Source organism: Caretta caretta, chromosome 3 (genome assembly GCF_965140235.1).
Source record: "Caretta caretta isolate rCarCar2 chromosome 3, rCarCar1.hap1, whole genome shotgun sequence".
NCBI classification, from domain to species: Eukaryota; Metazoa; Chordata; order Testudines; family Cheloniidae; genus Caretta; species Caretta caretta.
In genome coordinates, this window is record NC_134208.1 from 49,866,257 (window position 1) to 49,890,066 (window position 23,810).

The 23,810-nt window shown below is 39.6% G+C and overlaps 1 protein-coding gene across 4 annotated transcripts in view; it reads right to left on the minus strand.

Moving 5' to 3' along the window:
* Positions 1 to 23,810, minus strand: part of KHDRBS2 (KH RNA binding domain containing, signal transduction associated 2) — a 641,322-nt gene that overhangs the window by 216,093 nt on the left and 401,419 nt on the right. For all 4 annotated transcript variants that reach the window (XR_007355927.2, XR_007355928.2, XR_007355926.2 and 1 more), the window contains one exon: positions 19,785 to 19,980. Coding sequence is in view for 1 of the 4 variants with exons in the window: in XM_048845206.2 (XP_048701163.1) it covers positions 19,785 to 19,980 (196 nt within the window). In the remaining 3 variants the exon portion in view is untranslated. The remainder of the gene's footprint in view (positions 1 to 19,784; positions 19,981 to 23,810) is intronic.

Here is a 23,810-nt window from a genome sequence, read left to right on the forward strand (position 1 = left end):
GCTAATGCATTTGATGTTATTGTGAAAATCCTTTTTGAGTAAGAAAATCATGAAGAAGTCATGTAATTCTGTGCTTGTATCAGGCATCCTAAAATATAGTAAGCACAATAGAAAAGACACTTGGAGTTTTAGAAATTTTGGTTAACAAAGGTATCCACAATTTTTTCATTCTCATTTTATAAGGACAAATAAGTCAGTATAATACAAGAAAAGTAAAATTCCTGTAGAAACACTTTCAATCTAACATTAAGTTTAACCAGAACTTTTAGTAAATCAAGACCATTCACAGAAAACCCCAACATTATTATATGTCAGAATGCATCATTTTGAAGAGAGGGAAAATACCTGTGCAAGAATTAAAGCTATGCTCCTGCCAAAGATAATTTTCTAGTTTCTAACTACACCCACTTAACATCTAATTAATTTAATATAAAGTATTCAAACACTCTCACAGTGGTAATAAGGATACATTGTGTGAAAGAACATCATGTCACCAAATACACACAACAAGATCTTCCCCCACTAGAGGAAGGAGTTAAGGAACATGTCAACAAAGTAGGGAAGTTATTACACACAATGACTCATTTTAGTCCTCGTTAGTTAGTTTTATTCGGCAGAATTTACTTTAAGCAGTTTCTTGGATAGTATCAAGTAATCTGTCTGCTTACCTCTGATGCCAGAATATATAATGAGTTATGATCAAAGAAGAATGAATTTTGATAATTAGAAAATGGAGGCTTCAGTTCCTTAGCACAATATTTTTTTTCAGAACACCACAGATTACTTGCAAAAAGAAAAGGAGTACTTGTGGCACCTTAGAGACTAACCAATTTATTTGAGCATGAGCTTTCGTGAGCCACAGCTCACTTCATCAGATGTGTACCGTGGAAACTGCAGCAGACTTTATATACACACAGAGAATATGAAACAATACCTCCTCCCACCCCACTGTCCTGCTGGTAATAGCTTATCTAAAGTGATCAACAGGTGGGCCATTTCCAGCACAAATCCAGGTTTTCTCACCCTCCACCCCCCCACACAAATTCACTCTCCTGCTGGTGCTAGCCCATCCAAAGTGACAACTCTTTACATAATCAAGTCGGGCTATTTCCTGCATAGATCCAGGTTTTATCACTTCCCCCCTGCTGGCAGGAGAGTGAGTTTGTGTGTGTATGGGGGTGGGGGGGAAGTGATAAAACCTGGATCTATGCAGGAAATAGCCCGACTTGATTATGTAAAGAGTTGTCACTTTGGATGGGCTAGCATCAGCAGGAGAGTGAATTTGTGTGGGGGGGTGGAGGGTGAGAAAACCTGGATTTGTGCTGGAAATGGCCCACCTGTTGATCACTTTAGATAAGCTATTACCAGCAGGACAGTGGGGTGGGAGGAGGTATTGTTTCATATTCTCTGTGTGTATATAAAGTCTGCTGCAGTTTCCACGGTACACATCTGATGAAGTGAGCTGTGGCTCACGAAAGCTCATGCTCAAATAAATTGGTTAGTCTCTAAGGTGCCACAAGTACTCCTTTTCTTTTTGCGAATACAGACTAACACGGCTGTTCCTCTGAAACAGATTACTTGCTCACCTCTGTGGCTGGGCTGAGATCTGGGAGAAACAACAGCTTGATCCCTTTAAAATCTATTTCTTTCCAAGCAGTATTTTGTCTCAAATCCCTCTGATCAGAAACAGTTATGATGGTACTTCCTACTTAGAAATTTTTATGAGCTTTCCTCCTAAGAACGTGGTAGGCTTTTCCAAGTAGATAGAATTTTCTTTTACATCTAGATTTAGAAATTTTGTCACAACATTTTCTATTAAAATAGGGGTAAAATTTGGAAAGAAAAGAACTCTACCTTTGGAGCACAAGGCTATGCCTACCTATATTGCCCAACAGTTTTGAGCATGGGGGTGTACATAGCAGTGAGCATCAAAGTGCTGAACTTTAACTCCCATGTGTGGATGCTGCAGGTGCGGACCAAAAGGTTCCAAGTTCACATTCATGTAGTCTTGTTTGAAGAGGAGTACATTAACATGAACTAGGAACCTTTTAATTTGTGCCCACAGCATCCACGCACAGGAGTTACAGTCCAGCACTTTGATGCACACTGCTGTTCACACTCACATAGCCTGAAATGCAGGGCAGTGTACATATGTCCTAAGTCCCATGTTCAATACTGACTTGGGCACTTAGGAGCCTAAATTCCATTGAGATTCAGTGAGACATGGGCTCCAAGTGCCCAAGTCACTTTTGTGCCCAATGTGGATTCTGAGGTTGCAAATTAAAAGGCTCCTAGTTTGCATTAATGTAAACCTATTCAAACAAGCCTACATTAATATGAACTAGGAACCTTTCAGTTTGCGCCTGCAGTGTCCACACAGGATTTACAGCACAGCACTTTAATGTGAACTGCTGTTCACACACCCCTAGTTTGAACTTCTGGGCAATGTAGACACAGCCTTAAGCTCCTAAATTACATGGGCTTTCCCCCCAAAATTTTACCTCTACTTTTATAGAAAGTTTTGAGACAAAAATTTTATATTTAGATGTAAAAAGATCCTAAGTCCCATGTCCAATACTGACTTGGGCACTTAGGAGCCTATGTCTCACTGCAAGTCAACAGAATTTGGCCTTCTAAGTCTCCAAGTCACTTTTAAAATGGGATTTAGGAGTTTAAATTACTTAGTTAGGTGCTTTTGAAAATTTTACTCTAGGTCTGGATCACATTTCCTCTGGAGATTAGAATACTTACATTTGTGGATTTCAGTTGACTTTCTATATATTTTAACTGATAGCCTAGAACTGTGCTGTCCTTTATTAGTAAAGATTTTGATGATGTATTTGTTTTACATCCACAATGTAAAATTGATTCCTGGATTAGCTCCTTCAACTCAGTCTGAAATTATCTGTCTGTTTCCTACAAGTGGCTCACAGTGACTGGATCCAGATCTTTAGGAATCATGTAGTGACTGATTATGTTGTTCTTAAAATGGAATTTGTGTTGCTTTTGTAATCCATTTTATCAATTACATGCATTGTATGAAATATATGAAAACTGAATATGTTTTATGTTTAAGATCTACATTAACAAGATTTTACATAAAATGCTGTTTCTGACAGATATTTTAGCCACACTCATAGCTTACAATTTGTAAACGTGCTTTAGATAGAAAGGAAATAATTAATTTGAACTTTATTCACAAGACACACACCAATTATTTGTAATGGCAATTTAAAATCCTTGACATTTGGCCAATTCATCCCTGGTATGACTCAATTGAAGTGAATTTGAAGTGAGATGAACATAGACCACCATGTTTCTTTGAACACATATACCTGTATTTTTCAAGCTATGTAAATGCATGTAGCCATGCATTTCTTATTAACTACAATAGAGAATCATGTGGGTAACATTTACTATCATTTATATTACAGTATCATCCAAAATAAGCCAGACACATAAAAAGTACAGACACATAAAAAGACAAAATTGTTTGTACCAAAGCTCTTAATTTTTTTTAGAAAACAGAGAAATATACAAAGGGTGTGTGTGTGTGGGGGGATATATACAAGAAAAAAGCAAAATATTGCATGCTGGCTGTTTGTTCTGTTTTGTATTAAATACAGATTTATGGTTTTATGACAAGTAAGAGGGATGGTTGGGAGGGTGTGCGTTGGACTGTGAGATTTGCATTGATTTGTGTGGGTGTGAATAAGACGTATGCTGTGGTGAGGGTTATTGTGTGTTTGGGATTACTGTGTGTGCTGGCTGTCTTGATTTGTGTGTGGGTTGTTCTTGTATTGAATTATACGGGTGTTGAATCGACCTTTGAAGAACTGTGGCAGCTGGGCCAAGTAATCTGCCATCTGTGCAGATGCCCTCATATCACTAGTCATTACGTCCAATGAAATCTTTGCACGCAAATAAGCTGTAGATTGAAGGTGGTGATTGGTGTCATTACCTCTGATATTACCATGGTCTAAGACAATTGGCATAGTTAGATACATATCTTACTGTTTTATTGTGTATGTATATATAAATATATTGTGTGCACACGCACGTGCGCGCACACACACACACACACACACACACACACACACACACTTGATCCCTTATTGACCCTCTAGCAAACCTTTTCCAGTTGGTTAATTTCTTATAGGCACCACAGTAGAAATGATTCTAGAGGAATCTGAATGGGGAACCGGTAGTGGTTTTACAGACCAACTCTGGGAAGGTGTTACTTGCACAGAAGGTGGCATCATTGCAGGGCTGGCCTTACCATGAGGCAAACTGAGGCGGCCACCTCAGGTGCCAGACTGTGCGGGGGTGCACCACTAGGACCCAGAGTGTAGAAAATTGTGTCTGCTGCTGGTGCATAGGTATTCTCTCTGCTCTAGATGCACAGAGATCGTGGAGTGCTGTGCTGGAAGAAGGAGGGCACAAGAGAAATAACAGGCAGGCAGGAGAAAAGGTGAGGGGGAATAACAGAAAGCAGCAGGAGCTGCAGGGAGAGAGAGGAGGAGGAGCCTCTTATGTACCTCTCTAGCACCCCCAGGAGCCTGGACTGATTAACACCAGCTTCTCAGGAGCTTCCCGTTTCCTGCTGCTTCCCTGAACCCACTTGAGGACAACAGGCAGTCAACTGAAGTAGTAGGAGCCAGTTAGGCCCTTAAGACACTGATATCTTCCCTCACTCAGGCCCTGCTACCAGCCTGCTCATTTGTCCCCTTCAATTGAGTATTGAGAGCCACTATAGCTGGCACAGAACAGCAGTCATGAGTGAAAAGAAAAAACGCCCCTCTGGGACAGCATTCAGAAAAAGAAAGAAAGCAAAGGAAGCTTTTCTATCTAAGCAGGAAGGAGTTCTCCTGAGATACATAGACACAAATGTTCACGGTGAGCCTTCTGGTCCTAGTGAGGATGTGATCAGGAGATGCCTGATCTTCCAGTTAGTCAGAGTGCAGGTGACCTGGCAGCTACTGCAGCAGCCATAGCTCCATCTCAAATGGATGTAACCATGCACATTCCTGAAGAAAAGTGTAGATCAGAGAAGAGTGTGGTGGAGGTGCAAGAAACAGCTGCTGCTGAGTTTAGTTCCTTAAGTCTCGATGATCCAGGACTGTGGACCCACTTGAGCAGTAGCCTGGGGGAATTCCTTGTACTGCATGGGCCACAGCAAGTGAAAAACTTCATGTTCCCCAAAGACAATGAAAATAGAAGTTTCCATCCAACACATTACTGGTGTGAAATCCCCAATGGTGACGAAGTGGAGAGACCATGGCTTATGTACTCAAAAACCCAGAATGTTGCATACTGGTTTTGTTGCAAACTCTTCCAGTCTAATGTTCCAGCCACATTGGGTTCTACAGGAACAAAGGACCGGAAAAATCTGGCATGCCATGAGAAGGCAGCAAATGACCAGAGAGCATTCCATAGGTGGAAAGAGCTTGAGATGAGACTAAGGTTAAAGGTCACCATAGATGATCAGCATCAAGACAAGATTGCATCAGAGTCTATTTACTGGCAAAATGTTCTGAAAAGGCTCATTGCCATTGTGAGAATACTTGCTACCCAAAACCTAGCACTGTGTGGCACTTCAGATCAGCTGTATGTGCCAAACAATGGAAATTTCCTTAAAATTGTGGCCCTGATGTCTGAGTTTGATGCTGTACTCCAGGAGCATGTAAGAAGAGTCACCACCAAAGGAATGTACACACACCACTACCTTGGAAAAACAATTCAAAATGAGATCATACACTTACTGGCAACAAAAGTCAAACAGAAGATTTTGGCAGATCTGAAGTCAGCAAGATATTACTCTGTTATTCTGGACTGCACACCTGACATCAGCCATACAGAACAAATTACTTTAATGGTGCGTTTTGTAACAACAACAGAACCTAGTGAAAATGTCCCTGCAATGGTGACTGTCAGAGAGCATTTTCTAGAATTTATTGACATTGATACTACAGGAGCTGGTATGACAAATGTGCTTCTTAAAAAGCTGGAAGATACAGGAATTGTGATAGCTGACATGAGAGGTCAGGGCTATAATAATGGTGCCAACATGAGAGGAAAGAACAGCGGAGTGCAGACACAGATCTGAGTTAAAACCTTGAGCTTTTTTGTCCCATGCAATTCTCATTCATTGAACTTGGTGGTCAGTGATGCAGCATCAGCTTCTAGTGAGGCTGCTGAATTTTTTAATGTAATTCAAAGCATCTATGTAATTTTCTCTGCATCAACTCATCAATGGTAAATTTTGAAGCAACATCTGGGAACATCCTCTCTGACACTGAAACCACTGAGTGCCACACAATGGGAAAGTCGAGTGGAGGCGATAAAGCCTATCAAAAACCAAATTGGGAAGATAGATGATGCCATAGTTGCCATTATGGAGGTTAATGTTATGAACTGTTCGTGGGAGAGGGAAATGGAATCACCAAAAACATACATAACTTCAAATTTCTGTGTGGCTTAGTGTTGTGGCATGACATACTGTTTGAAATAAATGTTGTAAGCAAGAGACTCCAAGGTGTTGACCTTGATATATCTGGAGCAATGGAACAATTGGACAAAGCAAAGTCATACCTATAGTCTTACTGGTCAGATGAGGGATTTCAAAACATTCTGAAGAGTTCACAGAAATTGGCAGAGAAACTTCGCACTGAAGCTATTTTCCCACCCATTCAAGAATACAAGAGTCACGGAAGAAGACGACATTTTGATTACGAGGCATGGGATAATTCCTAAGAGACCCCAAACAACATAAGATAAACCAAATTAAATCCACCTTAATTATGAATTACAGTATCTACACAGAGACTTGATGCAGTTTAATTAATCCACTTCAAATTCACACCTTTAGTTAATTCAGATTAATTTTACTGGATGTCCCTAAGAGACCCCAGCCCTGGCTGGGATGATTTAATTGGGGATTGGTCTTGCTTTGAGCAGGGGATTGGACTAGATGACCTCCTGAGGTCCCTTTCAACCCTGATATTCTATGATTCTCATTCAAAGTTGAATTCTTTAACCAGGTGCTAGATTGTGCAGTACGGTCAGTTGAATGTTTCATGCAACTCAAGGAACACACTAGTATATTTGGGATGTTGTATGATATTCCAAAAGTCCTCACTATAGCTGAAGAAGACCTACACCAGCAATACAGGGCACTAGAGACAGTGTTGACACATGATGATATTGATGCAAGTGATTTAGGTGATGAACTGAAAGCCCTTTCAAGGTACATTTCAGTGGGATCAATTCCACAGGCTGTTACGGAATATAAGTGCACGAATAAATCATAGAATCATAGAATCATAGAATATAAGGGTTGGAAGGGACCCCAGAAGGTCATCTAGTCCAACCCCCTGCTCAAAGCAGGACCAATTCCCAGTTAAATCATCCCAGCCAGGGCTTTGTCAAGCCTGACCTTAAAAACCTCTAAGGAAGGAGATTCTACCACCTCCCTAGGTAACGCATTCCAGTGTTTCACCACCCTCATAGTGAAAAAGTTTTTCCTAATATCCAATCTAAACCTCCCCCACTGTAACTTGAGACCATTACTCCTCGTTCTGTCTTCTGATGCCATTGAGAACAGTCTAGAGCCATCCTCTTTGGAACCCCCTTTCAGGTAGTTGAAAACAGCTATCAAATCCCCCCTCATTCTTCTCTTCTGCAGGCTAAACAATCCCAGCTCCCTCAGCCTCTCCTCATAACTCATATGTTCCAGACCCCTAATCATTTTTGTTGCCCTTCGCTGGACTCTCTCCAATTTATCCACATCCTTCTTGAAGTGTGGGGCCCAAAACTGGACACAGTACTCCAGATGAGGCCTCACCAATGTCGAATAGAGGGGAAGGATCACGTCCCTCGATCTGCTCGCTATGCCCCTACTTATACATCCCAAAATGCCATTGGCCTTCTTGGCAACAAGGGCACACTGCTGACTCATATCCAGCTTCTCGTCCACTGTCACCCCTAGGTCCTTTTCCGCAGAACTGCTGCCTAGCCATTCGGTCCCTAGTCTGTAGCTGTGCATTGGGTTCTTCCGTCCTAAGTGCAGGACCCTGCACTTATCCTTATTGAACCTCATCAGATTTCTTTTGGCCCAATCCTCCAATTTGTCTAGGTCCTTCTGTATCCTATCCCTCCCCTCCAGCGTATCTACCACTCCTCCCAGTTTAGTATCATCCGCAAATTTGCTGAGAGTGCAATCCACACCATCCTCCAGATCATTTATGAAGATATTGAACAAAACTGGCCCCAGGACCGACCCTTGGGGCACTCCACTTGATACCGGCTGCCAACTAGACATGGAGCCATTGATCACTACCCGTTGAGCCCGACAATCTAGCCAGCTTTCTACCCACCTTGTAGTGCATTCATCCAGCCCATACTTCCTTAACTTGCTGACAAGAATACTGTGGGAGACCGTGTCAAAAGCTTTGCTAAAGTCAAGAAACAATACATCCATTGCTTTCCCTTCATCCACAGAACCAGTAATCTCATCATAGAAGGCGATTAGATTAGTCAGGCATGACCTTCCCTTGGTGAATCCATGCTGGCTGTTCCTGATCACTTTCCTCTCATGCAAGTGCTTCAGGATTGATGACCATAATGATCATAATTGATGAGAATAAGATGACCACCCTCTTTCCAAATGCTGTTGTTGCTCTGCGCATACTTCTAACACTTGCTGTAACAGTTGCCAGTGGAGAACGCAGCTTCTCCAAGCTGAAGTTAATAAAAACACATCTACGCTCCACAATGACACAGGAGAGGCTGGTTAGCCTGGCAACCATCTCAATGGAGCATGAGCCTGCCTAGACTGTGGACCTTCAGCAGAAAGTAGTTCAAATCTTTGCAACAAGAAGGCGCAGAAAGCACCACTTTGATTATTCAAACAGATAAAAATGCCAGTGTTTACTATGCAGACGAGAAAAGTTACATATGCTGTTCAGGCATTTGAAAGTTAAATGTTCCTTAAAATTTTTGAGCAAGGCATTTTAAGTTGTTAGTTCTCCTTTATTGGGGTAGGTAGCAGAGCAGTACCGTGAGAGGAGTAGAACAGGAAGAAGGCAGAATTGAAACCTTTCAAAGTTTTGACCCAAGCGAGGGACATGAGGGCATCATTTGAGCTTCCTGCCTCAGGTGCCAAACTGTTGTGGGCCGGCCCTGAATGTCTACATACATGAACAAATGGATATATTTACCAAAAATAATGGTCCCATATTTGAACTCTAAGAAAAATGTCTTCAGTATAATGTTTGGAACTCTGAAGTGGAAAAGGATGTATGTGTGTGAACACCCTCATTCAGAATTAAAGTGACTTTAATTCAGTTTAGTTTAATTCACTTCGGAAGTAAATTAAGATAAACCAAATTAAATCCACCTTAATTATGAATTACAGTATCTACACAAAAAGAAAAGGAGTACTTGTGGCATCCGATGAAGTGAGCTGTAGCTCACGAAAGCTCATGCTCAAATAAATTGGTTAGTCTCTAAGGTGCCACAAGTACTCCTTTTCTTTTTGCGAATACAGACTAACACGGCTGTTACTCTGAAAAGTATCTACACAGAGACTTGATGCAGTTTAATTAATCCACTTCAAATTCACACCTTTAGTTAATTCAGATTAATTTTACTGGATGTCACTGTGTAGGCAAGTCCTAAAACACAAGGATCAGAGACTAGAGAGTTTAGAGGAGTGCTAATTTGATATGGAACCTTCTACTTCAAGGCACTGTGTTCTCAGTCAAATCATTAACATTTGACAGTCATTTGGTGAGAATTAGCTGATTTCCTAATGGATAAATGTTCTTATCACAGACCCTTATTGGACATTCTAGAAGAGTTCAAGGAGTGAATGAATGCAAAGATTAAAGATTGCCACTGAAGAACATTATTGGGAAAATAGGTCCAATTTTATGACCGATGAATATCCTTACCTCTTATTTATTTCAGTGCTCAGTACTTTGCAGGGTTGGGCCCAGACATTAGTAATAATGACATGAAATTATTTTTGCTATACCTCTTCTGGGAGATATAGAGAAAACTGTTTTCCATGGAGGTCAGTATGGCTCTATTCATCTGACAACATTCACTTACAAAATAAGAGAATTATCATCAAAATGCTATGTATTTTAAATGATATTAGCCATGTCTCAGCAATAGCAGCCATAGTGATGTTAGAATCTACTGAAATATTGGCCAACCATCTTCTCATCAGGTGAAAGAAATTCTGTGTGGAGGAAGAATGTTTTTCCTCTCCAATCTTCCACTTTATTGCCTCAGAACCATTACCCTGAATCTCCCTCTTTTACTGATTACTCATGTCACTAAGAGGCCTTAAGGTCAAATCTGAGGTGCTAAGGTTTATAACCAGATCAATTTTCAAAACATTTTTACTTCAATTCTAAAAGATACACTAAATCTGCAGCCCTTGTAAAATATAACAGCTCAGATTATTTTAGAAATGAACATACTTGAGAACCATATGAAACCAGCTATCTGACATTGGGTTTATAACATTTCCCGGAATGACACAAATACTTTAACACAAGCAATAAAGAGTGATGGAACTATGGAAGTTAAAGCTGAAAAAGACCCACCACATCATTCAGTCCTTCTCCTTGCAAATGCAGGATTGTTCTCTCCTGAACATTTTCTAGTGGTTTGCAGTCTAGTTTTAAAAGCCCCAGGTGATAGGACTTCTACCATTCTCTTTCAAAGTTATTATATTTATCCTAAATTCTCAGTCTTAATTCCATCCCATTGCTTCTATATAAAATATACAATACTAAGGCTACTCTATACGATTGAGTAAAATTAGATAGTACCAGCAAAAGTAGGTAGCTTTCTAAAGTGTTGGTAACATGAGATACACACTCAAATATTAGGAGCTGAGCTCATTAATCATTTAGCAAGATTCTCACCCTACATAGGGCCTCTGTCAACTACCATTGAACAGTTCCATTTGAAAAACAGACTTTTTTTGTTAGTATCCACCTGCAGCTATACTCAGTTTCACAGTGTGCTGAAGCACAGGCCTACCTTTCAATTAAAAAGGCAGGTGGGGTTTGAAATTAAAATAATCTGTTTCAACCCATCAAATTTAATCACAGGAGAATGGCAGAGCAGCTTAAACATTTAAGTTTAAAGAACAGCAAGAACTCTTAGTTCCTGCCATACTTGAGCATATGGGACATGCATAATCGAGATTATCTAACCTACTTTAATCAAACAGTTGTTCTTTCTCTCTATTTGTAAAGGACCAAGCACTTTCAGTAACCTCAGAAAATGACAACGTGCATCAATATCATTGGTACAAGGATGATACACAGAAAATATAAATAACTGCCAAAAAGCTGAAAAGGAGAGACAATAAAGTTGTCTTGCTGAAACCTTTTATTCCTTTAAAAACATTTTGTCTCCAACACTTTACATTTCTACTTTTTTCCAGACAGAGACAGACAGACACTATAGTCCTGAACCTGCAAGCATACCCCCGTGCCCATATAGTACCTCATTAACTTCAGTGGGGCTCCGGCGGGCATAAGGATCTTTCCAGATGGATTAGCTGGCAGGATCAGAGCATACATTTGACATAGATAAGACAGACAGGTGTGCATACATCTATGTCAACATATATGGATGTATTCTGAAATCTCGACCCACATAAACATTGTTACGTATGTGTGTGTTTGGGGGAGAGGTGGTGCATGTGTGTGTGAAAATTCAGACAATATTAGATTTTTCAGCTTGTTTTGTATGCCAGAAAATTTTTAGCATACTGTTAGTACAGAGAATGGGATTTCTGCAACCACAGTGGTAATACACTATACCCATCATTCTAAGTGCAAGGCTATCTTTTAAATGCAACTGAAACCCACAGCTGCAAATGCATTACATACACTCAGAGAGAAAATTGACTACAGAAAAAATGCTATACTTATCAGGCCTTTTATTGGACCAAATAGTCTTTCCTCTCTTTTGATTAGCCTGAATGACCATTATGTTCATTTCTAGAGGCAATTGGCTAAAAGGCCTGTCAGCACTTTCTTTCATCAAACAATGAAGTAAATGTGCATTCTATAACACCTTTGCCTTCCATATATACTGGTAATTGGTTAAAATGGGGTTTGTTTCATAAGAAGCTTTTCCAAAGTTGTTAGATGACAACAAATCATGAACAAAACCCAGTGCCGAAGATATATGATCCATAAATGATAAAGTCATTCCGTAAAAGGAAACAACCATCTATGTTTAAAACATCCACTTCTTCTTAGATTTCTATATACCTATAGTACTCTTTTGAACAGTCCATAAGTGCTCTAATTCAATAGGATTCCTGAACTATAATTTATTGTATTGGTGGTATTAGTTGTATTAGTGTAGTGTTTATGTTAATTTGCAGTAAATATTACTTATAAGTAAACATAAAACACAGAGCAGTAATACCCCATTAACTAGATGTGTAAGGAAGAACCGTGCATACTTATATAATCAGCAATGTGGTTGTATTATATACTAGAACCTCACTTAAACTGCAATTTAATGAACTGGAAACCTGCCCTGAACATGAACATTTGGTTTGCAGTTCACTGAAGCACACACCAGTAAGATTCTGTTGATGTCATGGTGTCAGGATTGGTGTGGGTGATGTCAAGCTTCAGTGATGGGCCTAGTCCCTTTTCTGGCTCTCTATAATGACCTGAAACAAGACTAAGGATCTCATAACTGTCTGGTGATGCTGGTACTCACTAGTCTGCAAGCATCAACAATCTACACAGGGTTTCCTTCATTATTGCAGATTAATGAGGTTCTACTGTGTGTGTCTATGTCCTTTTTGGTTTCATTAACTGGATAACCCTTAAGTCCAAAATTATGTTAACATTTTTAGTGACTCTGCATGATCTAGAACCAGACGAAACATTTCAAAATGTTGTAAGAAACACTATTTGTGTGATTTTTCATCCCTACTGAAATAATTTACAAAGGGATCTCTCTAAAGAAAGCCTGTTCACAATAGCCTTACAACTTTATTTCTTGAACGATGTTCAGATAAAGTTTGAAATGAACATCTTCATTTCTGGACCACCCAAGCTTTTGCAAGTAACCCTATCATAAAAAGCAGAAAACTGTCTGAGACAAAGTCGTGATAGTGTTTTGCCAATTAGTAGCCAAAAAATAGCTTTGTATACAGACTGTTTACTATCTGGGAAATTGCAAAGTGATCAGTTGTTTGACAACGAATGGATATTGGAAAACTATTTTTGTTCATAACATCCTTATTAGCTAGTTGGATTGTGTTTGGTCAACAAATGGTATATTATGTTACGTAGATGCATAGTATGTGTGTTTTTATACATGACTAAGTGAAGGCCAAATATTCTATTGAGATCTGCCCTTCATATAGATTTCTATACAAGATTATAAATATTTATTAGGCTGTTGCTGTATTAGCATTATTAGCCCTAAATTATGTCTGGCAGGGGGAAAAATGAAATCCTTGAGCTAGGAATTTGGCATCTAATGTCTCAGTGAGGAAGGGTATTCATTTTGAAAAATATGGGTGGAAATAGTTAGGATTTCACTTTTAAAAATATTTTGAGTTCTTGTGGCAGGGATGTAGACATAAGATTATTACCGTATATAATTTTGTGACTGAAGTTTTGCTTATGAACTACAAATAATCATTAGTCTCAGACGAAGAAATTCACTGAACAAGGTCTATTTTAAAAAGGATGTTAAGGCTGTGACAGTTTCATGAAGGTGAAGATTCAGGTATCTGTGCTCAAATTAATTGACACCTTATTCCATGAGCAGTCCCATTGGCTTGTATTGTTAGTATATAGGTCTGTTTGTTAGTCTGGATTAGAATTTTGGGGTTGACTTTTGATACTCTATTATCCTTACTAACATATGTGAACAAAGAAAAAAGACACAGTATATTACATCTGCCCACAAGCAGATGGGATGAAACGAGATAAGGAATAGAGCTAAAGTGTTACTGGCTATGGTGGGAGTATAATATATGAGCATACACTGGAAGGCTGCCTGACTCCTCTCTCAAATCCAGGTCAAGTAACCAGTTAGGAGGAGCAAGGGGGGATGGAGAGGAACGTATATGGAACACAAAAAGCCAAAGAAAACTCTGGCCTTGTCCAGAACACAACATCACTCCTTACCCTTCCCATGGGATACAAAAGAGGTGGTACCAAGCCCCCAAACTCATGACCCTCCAAAACCGAATATGACCAGAAGTTGTAAGGGCCCATGGACGTGCACTGTAGGTATATTTGGGCGCACTAAGAAAGAGGGGGTATAGAGAACGGGAACATTGGGAAAAGGCTCTGCGGTGTCAGAGCTATGGCTTGCTTGAAACTAACCCCAATAAACATTGCATTGCCTGCACTTTGGGCTTCGGGTCTTCTGTTTCTGTCTACATGAGAAGAACCACAGGAGGGGTGAAGGGAAAGCTCCTAACAGTCATTATTCTGTGTGATAAGGAAATTGGAATCTCAACCCAAACCAGGATATTACACAGTTCAGCATGAAACCTCTAATACTGCAGGTATTTAGACATCGATGGCTCACTGCTGAGCTGTAAAAAGAAAAGGAGTACTAGTGGCACCTTAGAGACGAACCAATTTATTACATTTTCTTTTTTTCTTAATTCTATTTTTATGTGTTTTTTTGTTTGTTTGTTTGAAGTGAATCTATCTGTTACATCTGTCGGCCAAATTCTCCTTTCGGTTACACTGGTGTGAGTACAACTAACAAAAGAATTTAGCTTGCTCTCTTTACATCCATGAAACTATCACTCATAATGTTCTTCTAAAGTCCAACATATAGTCTTCCCGATGATATCATCATCACACTGTTTATTGCTATTACAGTAAAAATACAATTTGATTTTTCAAGTCACAGAAGATATTAGTTGAACATAGCTTAGCTCTTTAAGTGCCTTGGACATAATAGCTAAACAACCATATTTAATCAATATGCTGGTCAGCCATGCAGATTCCCTTGTCTAAAATTTCAGCTTTATTCAGGTAATCTTTGGTCTCAGTAGATTTTTCATCATTTTTAACAGCCAGAATGGACACAGAAACAAATGGACTACAGAAAATGATAGTCTACAACTTGTAAAATAAATTCATATTTGTATATAACTGTGTTCAATCTTTTTCATTCTTTTAAATGTATTTGACTTGAAATATTTCTCCTTAACTGTCCTGACCCCACTTCCTATCAAAATCCATTGGGAATGTTGCAATTTACTTTAAAAATGGGCAAGATCAGGCATAAATATCTCCATTTAATGCATTGGTTAAGGCACTGAGTTGGATACAAATATTTAATGAAGTAAAGGTCTTTACACTCAGTTTCTATCCACATTCTAGGTTGTGGCAGATACATTGATTTCAATACCGTAAAGGTTTTAGCTTAAATGTTAAGCAAAAGCCTCCACAAGCACAGTTTGGGAATCATAGTCACATAAGAATATTAGCTGTTCTTTTCAAATAATGTTAAAAGGTGACAATGTGTCCCCTATTGTTAGGCTATTCATTGCTTGTGCTGCTAGTGAATAAACAGTAGTATATTTGTTCCAGTTTGTCTGAAAACTATTGAAATACATAATTAACCATTAAAGCCTAGAGTAAACAGTTGAATGTGACATTTGCTTTCTTTCATTTTAAATAGCATGAACTGTGCATCACAGCGGAAGAACAGCGTGACATTAAACGCATAATCTATCTCACTCCCTGTGGTTCTTTTTAGGGACTTTCTGAAAAGCATTGTTTTGCACTCACTCCAAAAGATAAACAAGCTATATCTTTTGTAGTTATAAAGAGATATGTTTACTTAGTTCTAAAGGTAAAAGGAAAGTAAGAATATTGACACCTAGGACATGTCTGCACCAGATTAAATTCAAGTAGGTGATCATGTTAAAGAATAAATTGCTTTCAGCCATTTGTTGGGTGTGCGGAAAGAACCTTACATGAGGCATATTTATTGTTTGGACAAGAGAACAGTTTATAGGGGAGTCGGATATTCCACCATCTGATCCTTAAGTAGAGTGGAAACTTGGTAGAGTAAATTAATTTTGTGCTTTCATTTCAGATGAAATGGTGCATTAAGGACGTGATCCAACATACACTAAAGGTAATGGAAAGATTTCCACTGACTTCAGTGGGCACTGGTTCTGGTCTGACATATTGCGGACTCCTCCCTGTTTAGTCTAAGAGTGGAAATTGAAATCAAACTTGGATATCTTAAGATAAATTTAAGCCATGGATTTATTTAGCTTTGAAACTGAAATTGGCCAGTGCTCCTAGCTTTTGGTGTGGGGGTGTGGGGGAAGTGATGAAGCAGGTCTAATCTCATTCTAGGTTTCAGTCAGAAATTGATTATAGCTCTTTACAAAACAAAAGGAAGAACTACCAGCATCTGCTGAGTGAAGGACAACTAATACCACAGCTCCTAAATGGCTTCTGAATCACGGGAGGTAAAAGGCAGATTCACAGTCAAATGCCTTTCACAACGTGACCTGAAGCCAACTATGAGTAGCCTCCAAAAGTCTCACCTTGTTTTTTAAATATTGTAAGATTGTTAATTTTACCACTATATTTCAGGCAGATGATAAAAACTGAAGGTTCAATCAAGCAATCTTAAGTGTCTTAATGAAAAAATGACAGGAATGCAATCCTGTCTCACAGGCTTCATCAGTAAAGGTGATGCAGAAAAACTGAAGTACTCTAAGAGCTCATTTTTATTTGCCATCTCCTACAGGGTCACACTAGGAGAAATGTTGTAAGAGGTTGAGACAGAGTGCTGGTCAACAGCAGCTGATCTGGCACTCTGATCACAGTAACTTCAGCTAATTGCCCCATGCATACCTAAATATGGGAACTATGACAAACTGATAGATTGAAGATGGGAGATGGACCTCTGCCAGGATAATGCTGTGTTCTGTGGCAAAGTACCATAGTTAGATAACCTCTTGACACAATAATAGCAATCTGTCCTCACCTCTAGCCTCCGCTCCCCTTGGCTGTTCAGGTAGAAGACTGACACCATATTATCTGATGTGGCCAGGATTGTCTGACTGCAAATATCCAGAAGAAAGGCCACACATGCCTTGTATACAGCCCTGAGCACTAGAACATTGGTTTTCAAAGCCCTCTGCATTATAGACCCTAAGACTTGCTCTGTGAGATTGCTTATATTGGCCCCCCACCTGAAGGTGGAGGTCTCTGTGATTATGGTCCTTGAAGGTGAATTGGGACTGTGTGGGTCTCTTTTTGCAGACATTGCTTTGGTACTTCCACCAATCCAGTGACTGGAAGACCACGAGAAGGAGATGCACCATCTTATCCAGGTGGCGTTTGCCTGGGCAGTAGACCAAGGACAGCCAGGCCTGAAGCCGGTGGAAGTGGAGCTTTGCCTGTTGGCTGATGAACCTGCTAGCTGCCATAAGACCCAGTGGCATGAGTCAGAATTGTGCTTGCATCAGAGGGTATGGCTATCTGTCATATCCAACAATGATATCATGGCATCTCCTGTGTTCTTGTGGCTGTATAGTCTGATCTGCGAAGAGAAAGGTCATGAACAGATGTCACATAGGCTACACTGTCACTTCACCATTTGCCCATTGTGTAGGACTTCCTATTGAATGATGCATGAATGCCTGTGTCTGAAGATTTTTAAATGCGAAGACCATTGCTCAGATGCAATCTCACACTCCCAGTTGCTGCAGTTGAAGACCAATGGCAAAAAAGGCCACAACAACTGGCAACTTCATTAGCTGCAGTGGATAGCCATTGATGTCTGCTGTGCCTTGCCATGCCTTACATATTTCACAATATGTTGTTGCAGTGCCTTTCCTGCCCTTCAACCTAGAGGTCTCTTTCATCTGGTTGGACAAAGTAGACTTAGTATGCTGGGGAAAGACATTTCCCCTCATAGTTACCTTCTAACTGGTTTAGCCCACCAGTAAAAGTGGTGTCCCAAGTTGTGGCTGCCGACAAAATAAGCAGCTACCTGGAGTCAGAGGTAAGAGCTGGATGGAAAGGGAAGACCAGTGAAAGTACTACTCAAAGAGTGCAATTGTTCTGACTTGGTACTACCTCTCTTTGTAGACCCCATACGCTGCCCTTTATATCCTCAGAATGCACGAGAAGAAGATGGGCTCATGCACTGCCCTATTAGATACTGCAGACTAAAATATTCTCCAATGTGTGCACTGGATGTTCTCTCACCAGCTGTGGAATATGTATATGTAGTAGCACACAAAGAACTGATCCTCATTTCTCACTTGCAATCAATAACATAGTCTTTCACCTTGACTGAAGGGGCTGTGGCTTATCTGGACTCTAAAAATGCATGAGATACTGGTAAACCGTTTTGACACTCTATTGATTTAGTGGGGGATTGGTCCTGCTTTGAGCAGGGGATTGGACTAGATGACCTTCTGAGGTCGCTTCCAACCCTGATATTCTGTAATTCTATGATTCTATGACACTGAATATCTTTTACCACATTTCCTTCCTCTGATTTCAGAGATTTTCTAATTTCTGAATTGTCTATAAACTATGTTCTTATTGATTTACCTACTGATAGTTCTATATCATGACTATTGGATGGGGAAGAAATGTTCATATTACATTTTTAATTACTGTAGTTTAAAAAATCAGACATTATATTTGATAATACTTTCCCTCTATTTGAGTGTTTGTTGTTATTGTGATAGTTTCAGGTGGGAACATTAACAAGGATTATTTGAAAGACCTTATGTTTACAACATAAATATTTTCAATACCTTATTAAATATGTATTATGGCCTCAGTTTTCCTGATGATGGTTTGAATTTGCATGTGTCCTCCTTGTACCCATGATACTCTTAATTTTGAATACAAATAGAGAAAACAATAAACTATAACATGAAAGAATAGTAATCCAAAGCATAAAAAGTATACACAAAAATTGCTATTTTTTCCACAAAGGTGCAGCCTTCTATTTTTTAAGAACTAACCTACAATAAATAATGTCTTTTATATGCTTTTTGGAATAAATATATTGCTCATTTGTTAGGCACCCACCTTTCTTGTGTTATTTCAAAAGCCCACTTTGAAAGTTTAGGATAACTTTTTTTAGAATTATAAAAACTAGGCCAGATATGTTTTCAACTGGATTTCTTTTTTATATTTCTGGAAATCAGCATACATATTTAGAGTGCTATATGCATGCTATATCACCACACATTTTAAAAACACCTTTTGTCAAGAATTCCTAAGTGTTTTATGTATGTAAAATCATATAAGGGGGTAGAAGCAGCTCAACAAGACAAGTGAATGCATCTTTTTCATAGCACAAATTAAATGATTAGACAACACTGAATATCAGTCTTCACAACACATGAGCCCAATCTTTTAAGAATATATTGATGAAATAACTTTGTGTGCTTTTCCCATCTCCATTCATTTATATTTAATTATTGCAAAGACATATGCCCATGAAAATATAAAGATAACTGGGATAACTCAGCCTATTCCTGTCCATAGCTAATACTTGTAAAATTAAAAGATACCATCAAATGATTTCCAGTCACTTAAATCACAGTTTTTCATGCACAGTGTATAACCACCAGTGAAGGGTATGTGATACAGAGTAGGCATTTATTGGACCTACCCAGTGTCCTCAAATACAGAGGTACCTGTAAGTTGCCAAAGCAGTTTGGCTCATATCAATTATCAAAATATACAGTTACTTACATATTCTTCATAGGCCTCATGTGCTGGAGGAGGGGGTGGTCTGTAGCCTGGGACCGTTGGAGTTCCCCTTGCTCGAGGGGTTGGAACGCCCCTAGCTACAGGAGGAACTGGGAGTGCTCCACGTGTCACTGGTGTCCCTCTAGGTGTTTGGGCACCTCGCCCAGGTGGGGGAGGAGGAATTGCACCCCCACGTCCTCTAAGAGAAACAAAGACGTGAAATTAATATATTGACATGTACTTGAGCTGAGAACATAATTGTTATCCAATCTTAAAGGCTCTTATTCTCTTATCACAGTTTAACACACCACATACCACAAGCTTTTAGCAGCACCTGAGAGTTACACTGCTAAGAGCTTTTAGGATACATCTGAAAATGCCTCAAAAAGGAATATGTCAGTAGGTTTCATGAAAAGGTAATAAGTTGCTAGGGCTGTGCAACCCTTGCACCTGATTCCCTTCTCGCTTGCCCTGGTGCAAATCAGAAGTAATTTCATTACATACAGTGGAGTTGCACTGATGTAAAAATAGTGTGAGGAAAGAATGAGGCCTTTCACTTGCAGATCTCAAAGCACTTTACAGTGGTGGGCCATAATTATGATGCTCATTTTACTGCTGGGAAACTTGGCAAACAGAGGTTTAAGCCACATTGGGTATGTCTACATTTCAATGTAAGCCTACAGTTAGAGGAACTCAAGACAGTGAGTCAACAGTGTGCCCCTGTTGCCAAGAAGGCTAACAGCATTTTGGGCTGTATAAGTAGCGACATTGCCAGCAGATCAAGGGACGTGATCATTCCTCTCTATTCGACATTGGTGAGGCCTCATCTGGAGTACTGTGTCCATCCACAAGAAGGATGTGGAAAAATTGGAAAGAGTCCAGCGGAGGGCAACAAAAATGATTAGAGCACTCGACTTATGAGGAGAGGCTGAGGGAACTGGGATTGTTTAGTCTGCAGAAGAGAAGAATGAGGGGGGATTTGATAGCTGCTTTCAACTACCTGAAAGAGTGTTCCAAAGAGGATGGATCTAGACTGCTCTCAGTCGTACCAGATGACAGAACAAGGAGTGATGGTTTCAAGTTGCAGTGGGGAGGTTTAGGTTGGATGTTAGGAAAAACTTTTTCACTAGGAGAGTGGTGAAGCACTGGAATGGGTTACCTAGGGAGGTGGTGGAATCTCCTTCCTTAGAGATTTTCAAGGTCAGGCTTGACAAAGCCCTGGCTGGGATGATTTAGTTGGGGATTTGCCCTGCTTTGAGCAGGGGGTTGGATTAGATGACCTCCTGAGGTCCCTTCCAACCCTGATATTCTATGATTCTGTGACCCTGGGTTAGAGAACCCAGGGCTTGAGCATCTGCACTGATTACCAACCCTAGGGTTAACAATTTTCTAACCTAGGCCCAGGGCTCCAGCGTCCACACTACAGTATGCATACCTGAGTCCAACCAACCATATCCCCGACTTCCTAGTGCCCTCCTGAAATGTGGCTGCTCCACCCTGTGCTTGTGGTGGAGTGTGGGAAATCTTGACTGTCCGCCAAACTTACCTTCTCAGTCTTCTCTTCTCCAGATTAAACAAACACAATTTTTTCAAACTTCTCTCATAGGTCATGACCTTCAATCATTTTTGTTACTCTTCTCTGGACTTTTTCCAGTTTGTCCACATGTTTCCTGAAATGTGGCACTCAGAACTGGACACAATAATTGAGTTGAGGCCTTGTCAGCATGGAGTAGAGTGGAAGATTTATGTCTCGTGTCTTGCTTACAACACTCCTAATGTAACCCAGAATGTGTTTGCTTTTTTTGCAATGATGTCACACTGTTGACTCATAGTTAACTGGTGATCCACCGGGACCCCCAGATCCCTTTCTGCAGTACTCCTTCCTAGGCAGTCATTTCTCATTTTGTATGTGTGTTACTGATTGCTCCATCCTAAGTGGAGCACTTTGCATTTGTCCCTATTGAATTTCATCCTTTTTACTTCAGACCATTTCTCTAGAAAGCTATTAGGTTGGTTTGCAAATGCTAAGTATCATTATTATAATACTTGGGTCTACACTTGAAAAATAATGGGGGGGTGGGTGCTCAGCACTTCTAAAAATTAGGCCATTACTATTTAGGTGTCTACAAGCCTGACCCAGCTCCAATGACGTCAACGGAGGCTTTTCCATTGACTTCACTGGGGGACTAGATTGAGCCCTAAATATGGATTTACATGTCTAACTCTAGGCATATACATTTGAAAATTTTGTCCTTAATCCCTGTGTAACTGTATATGAAGAATGTGTGATCCTAAAAAGTTACATCTCATGTGAGGCTCTATGTGTGATTCTAAATGTCTACATCTCATGTGAGCCTGTTTTTCTACAAGTTTCTGCTGCTGATACTGTAGATTCTGAGTAGGTGTGACCTTTCTGCAATGATTTTACATGTTCTAGTCTACTGTGCTTTGCCAAATGACTTGAAGTCCAGCTATTTCATTTGCTGAAATATTTTTTAGAGTTATTCATTGAAAAAACTACCTTACAAAATACAATAGGCATTTGTAGGATGTAAATTTGTTAAAGGAAGTCATGGGGCATTCATTGAAGTAAACAGAACTACACTAATTCATAGCAGTTGAGGATCTGGCCCCATATTTCAAATTTGCCATTTGTGTATTTTAATTTCTATTGCTGAAGGGATATTGCCCAAAATGTTATAATGTTTTTCATTTTTTAACTTGAATTCATTGTTTTCAATATTTTCTTCATAGTTTGAAAATGATTAAGCCATCCATGATGAATGGGTCGGAATTCTGGCCAAGGAGGAATAGAGAAGAACAATTACTTCACACCATTGAAATGAGATCGCTAAGGCAGAAGCTATGTAAGACAACTTATAGGCTATGCAGTAAAATGGTACAATATATCATCTAGGTAGCCCCCATCATGGAAAAGCTGTGGGAGTATCACCTGAGATGGTTGGGTCATGTGAGATGATGAGACATGGGATATGTTGGTCAGAGTACAAAATCTAGTAATCACGGGACGACGACTAGGAGGAAGACCAGAAAAAAGGTGGTTTGAGACACTGAAGGAGAATATGAACAAGGCCACTGATGGAAGACAGGATGCTGGGCTAGATGGATCATTGCCATTCTTATCTTCTTATATCTGTATGCTTGAAAGACAAAGAACATGAGTTGCCAACACCGACAAACAGGACATAGTGAAGGCAAAAAAGAAGAAGTTTGAAAATGTTCTTACCCTTTCTGTTAGAGTCCTTTTCAATTTATCAGACATTGACTTCCTCCCCGCCCCACTTCATATTTTATAAAGTAAAAGCCAATATGGGTCTGCTCTATTTACTTCCTTGTTTGTGAATCAACAGAATCAATTATGTCAGCACTGTCCTGGGAATGGGGTTTGGTAGTTAACTTTTGGTTTCCTTTGTGTGACTTTGCAGTAACAATGTAAAAAATATTGCATAGACAGTAACTATTGTATGTCCAAAAATTTATTGACAGGATGGTGGGCTTTTAAGCTGTATTTAAAGCCTGGAAAAATACCCCTCACCAGATTGCAGTAGTGGGGAAAGGTGAATTTTGCAAGTTAAACCATTTAACAATATCCTTTAAAATAACTGAAAATTCATGTCCTTTTTGCTGCCTCTTAGTCAAATCAAAGGAATACTATGAGAAGCAAGATCTTAATATGCTGATTTCACATTTTCAATGGCAGGGGCAAAAATCTGCAGAAAAAATGGTGGTGTTGTTTCCATATAATGCAGGACAGAGAAGAGATATTGGAACAGTATCTGGTCAGATGGGGCATTCACCCTCCTCAGCAGACACATTCGCCCTCCTTGTCAGACACACAGAAGAACATAAATTGTTGCACAAAAGTCAACATGGCTTCTGTAAAGGGAGATCATGTCTTACTAATCTATGAGAGTTAATAATCTATTAGGGGGTCAACAAACATGTGGACAAGGGGGATCCAGTGGACATAGTATACTTAGATTTCCAGAAAGCCTTTGTCCCTCATCA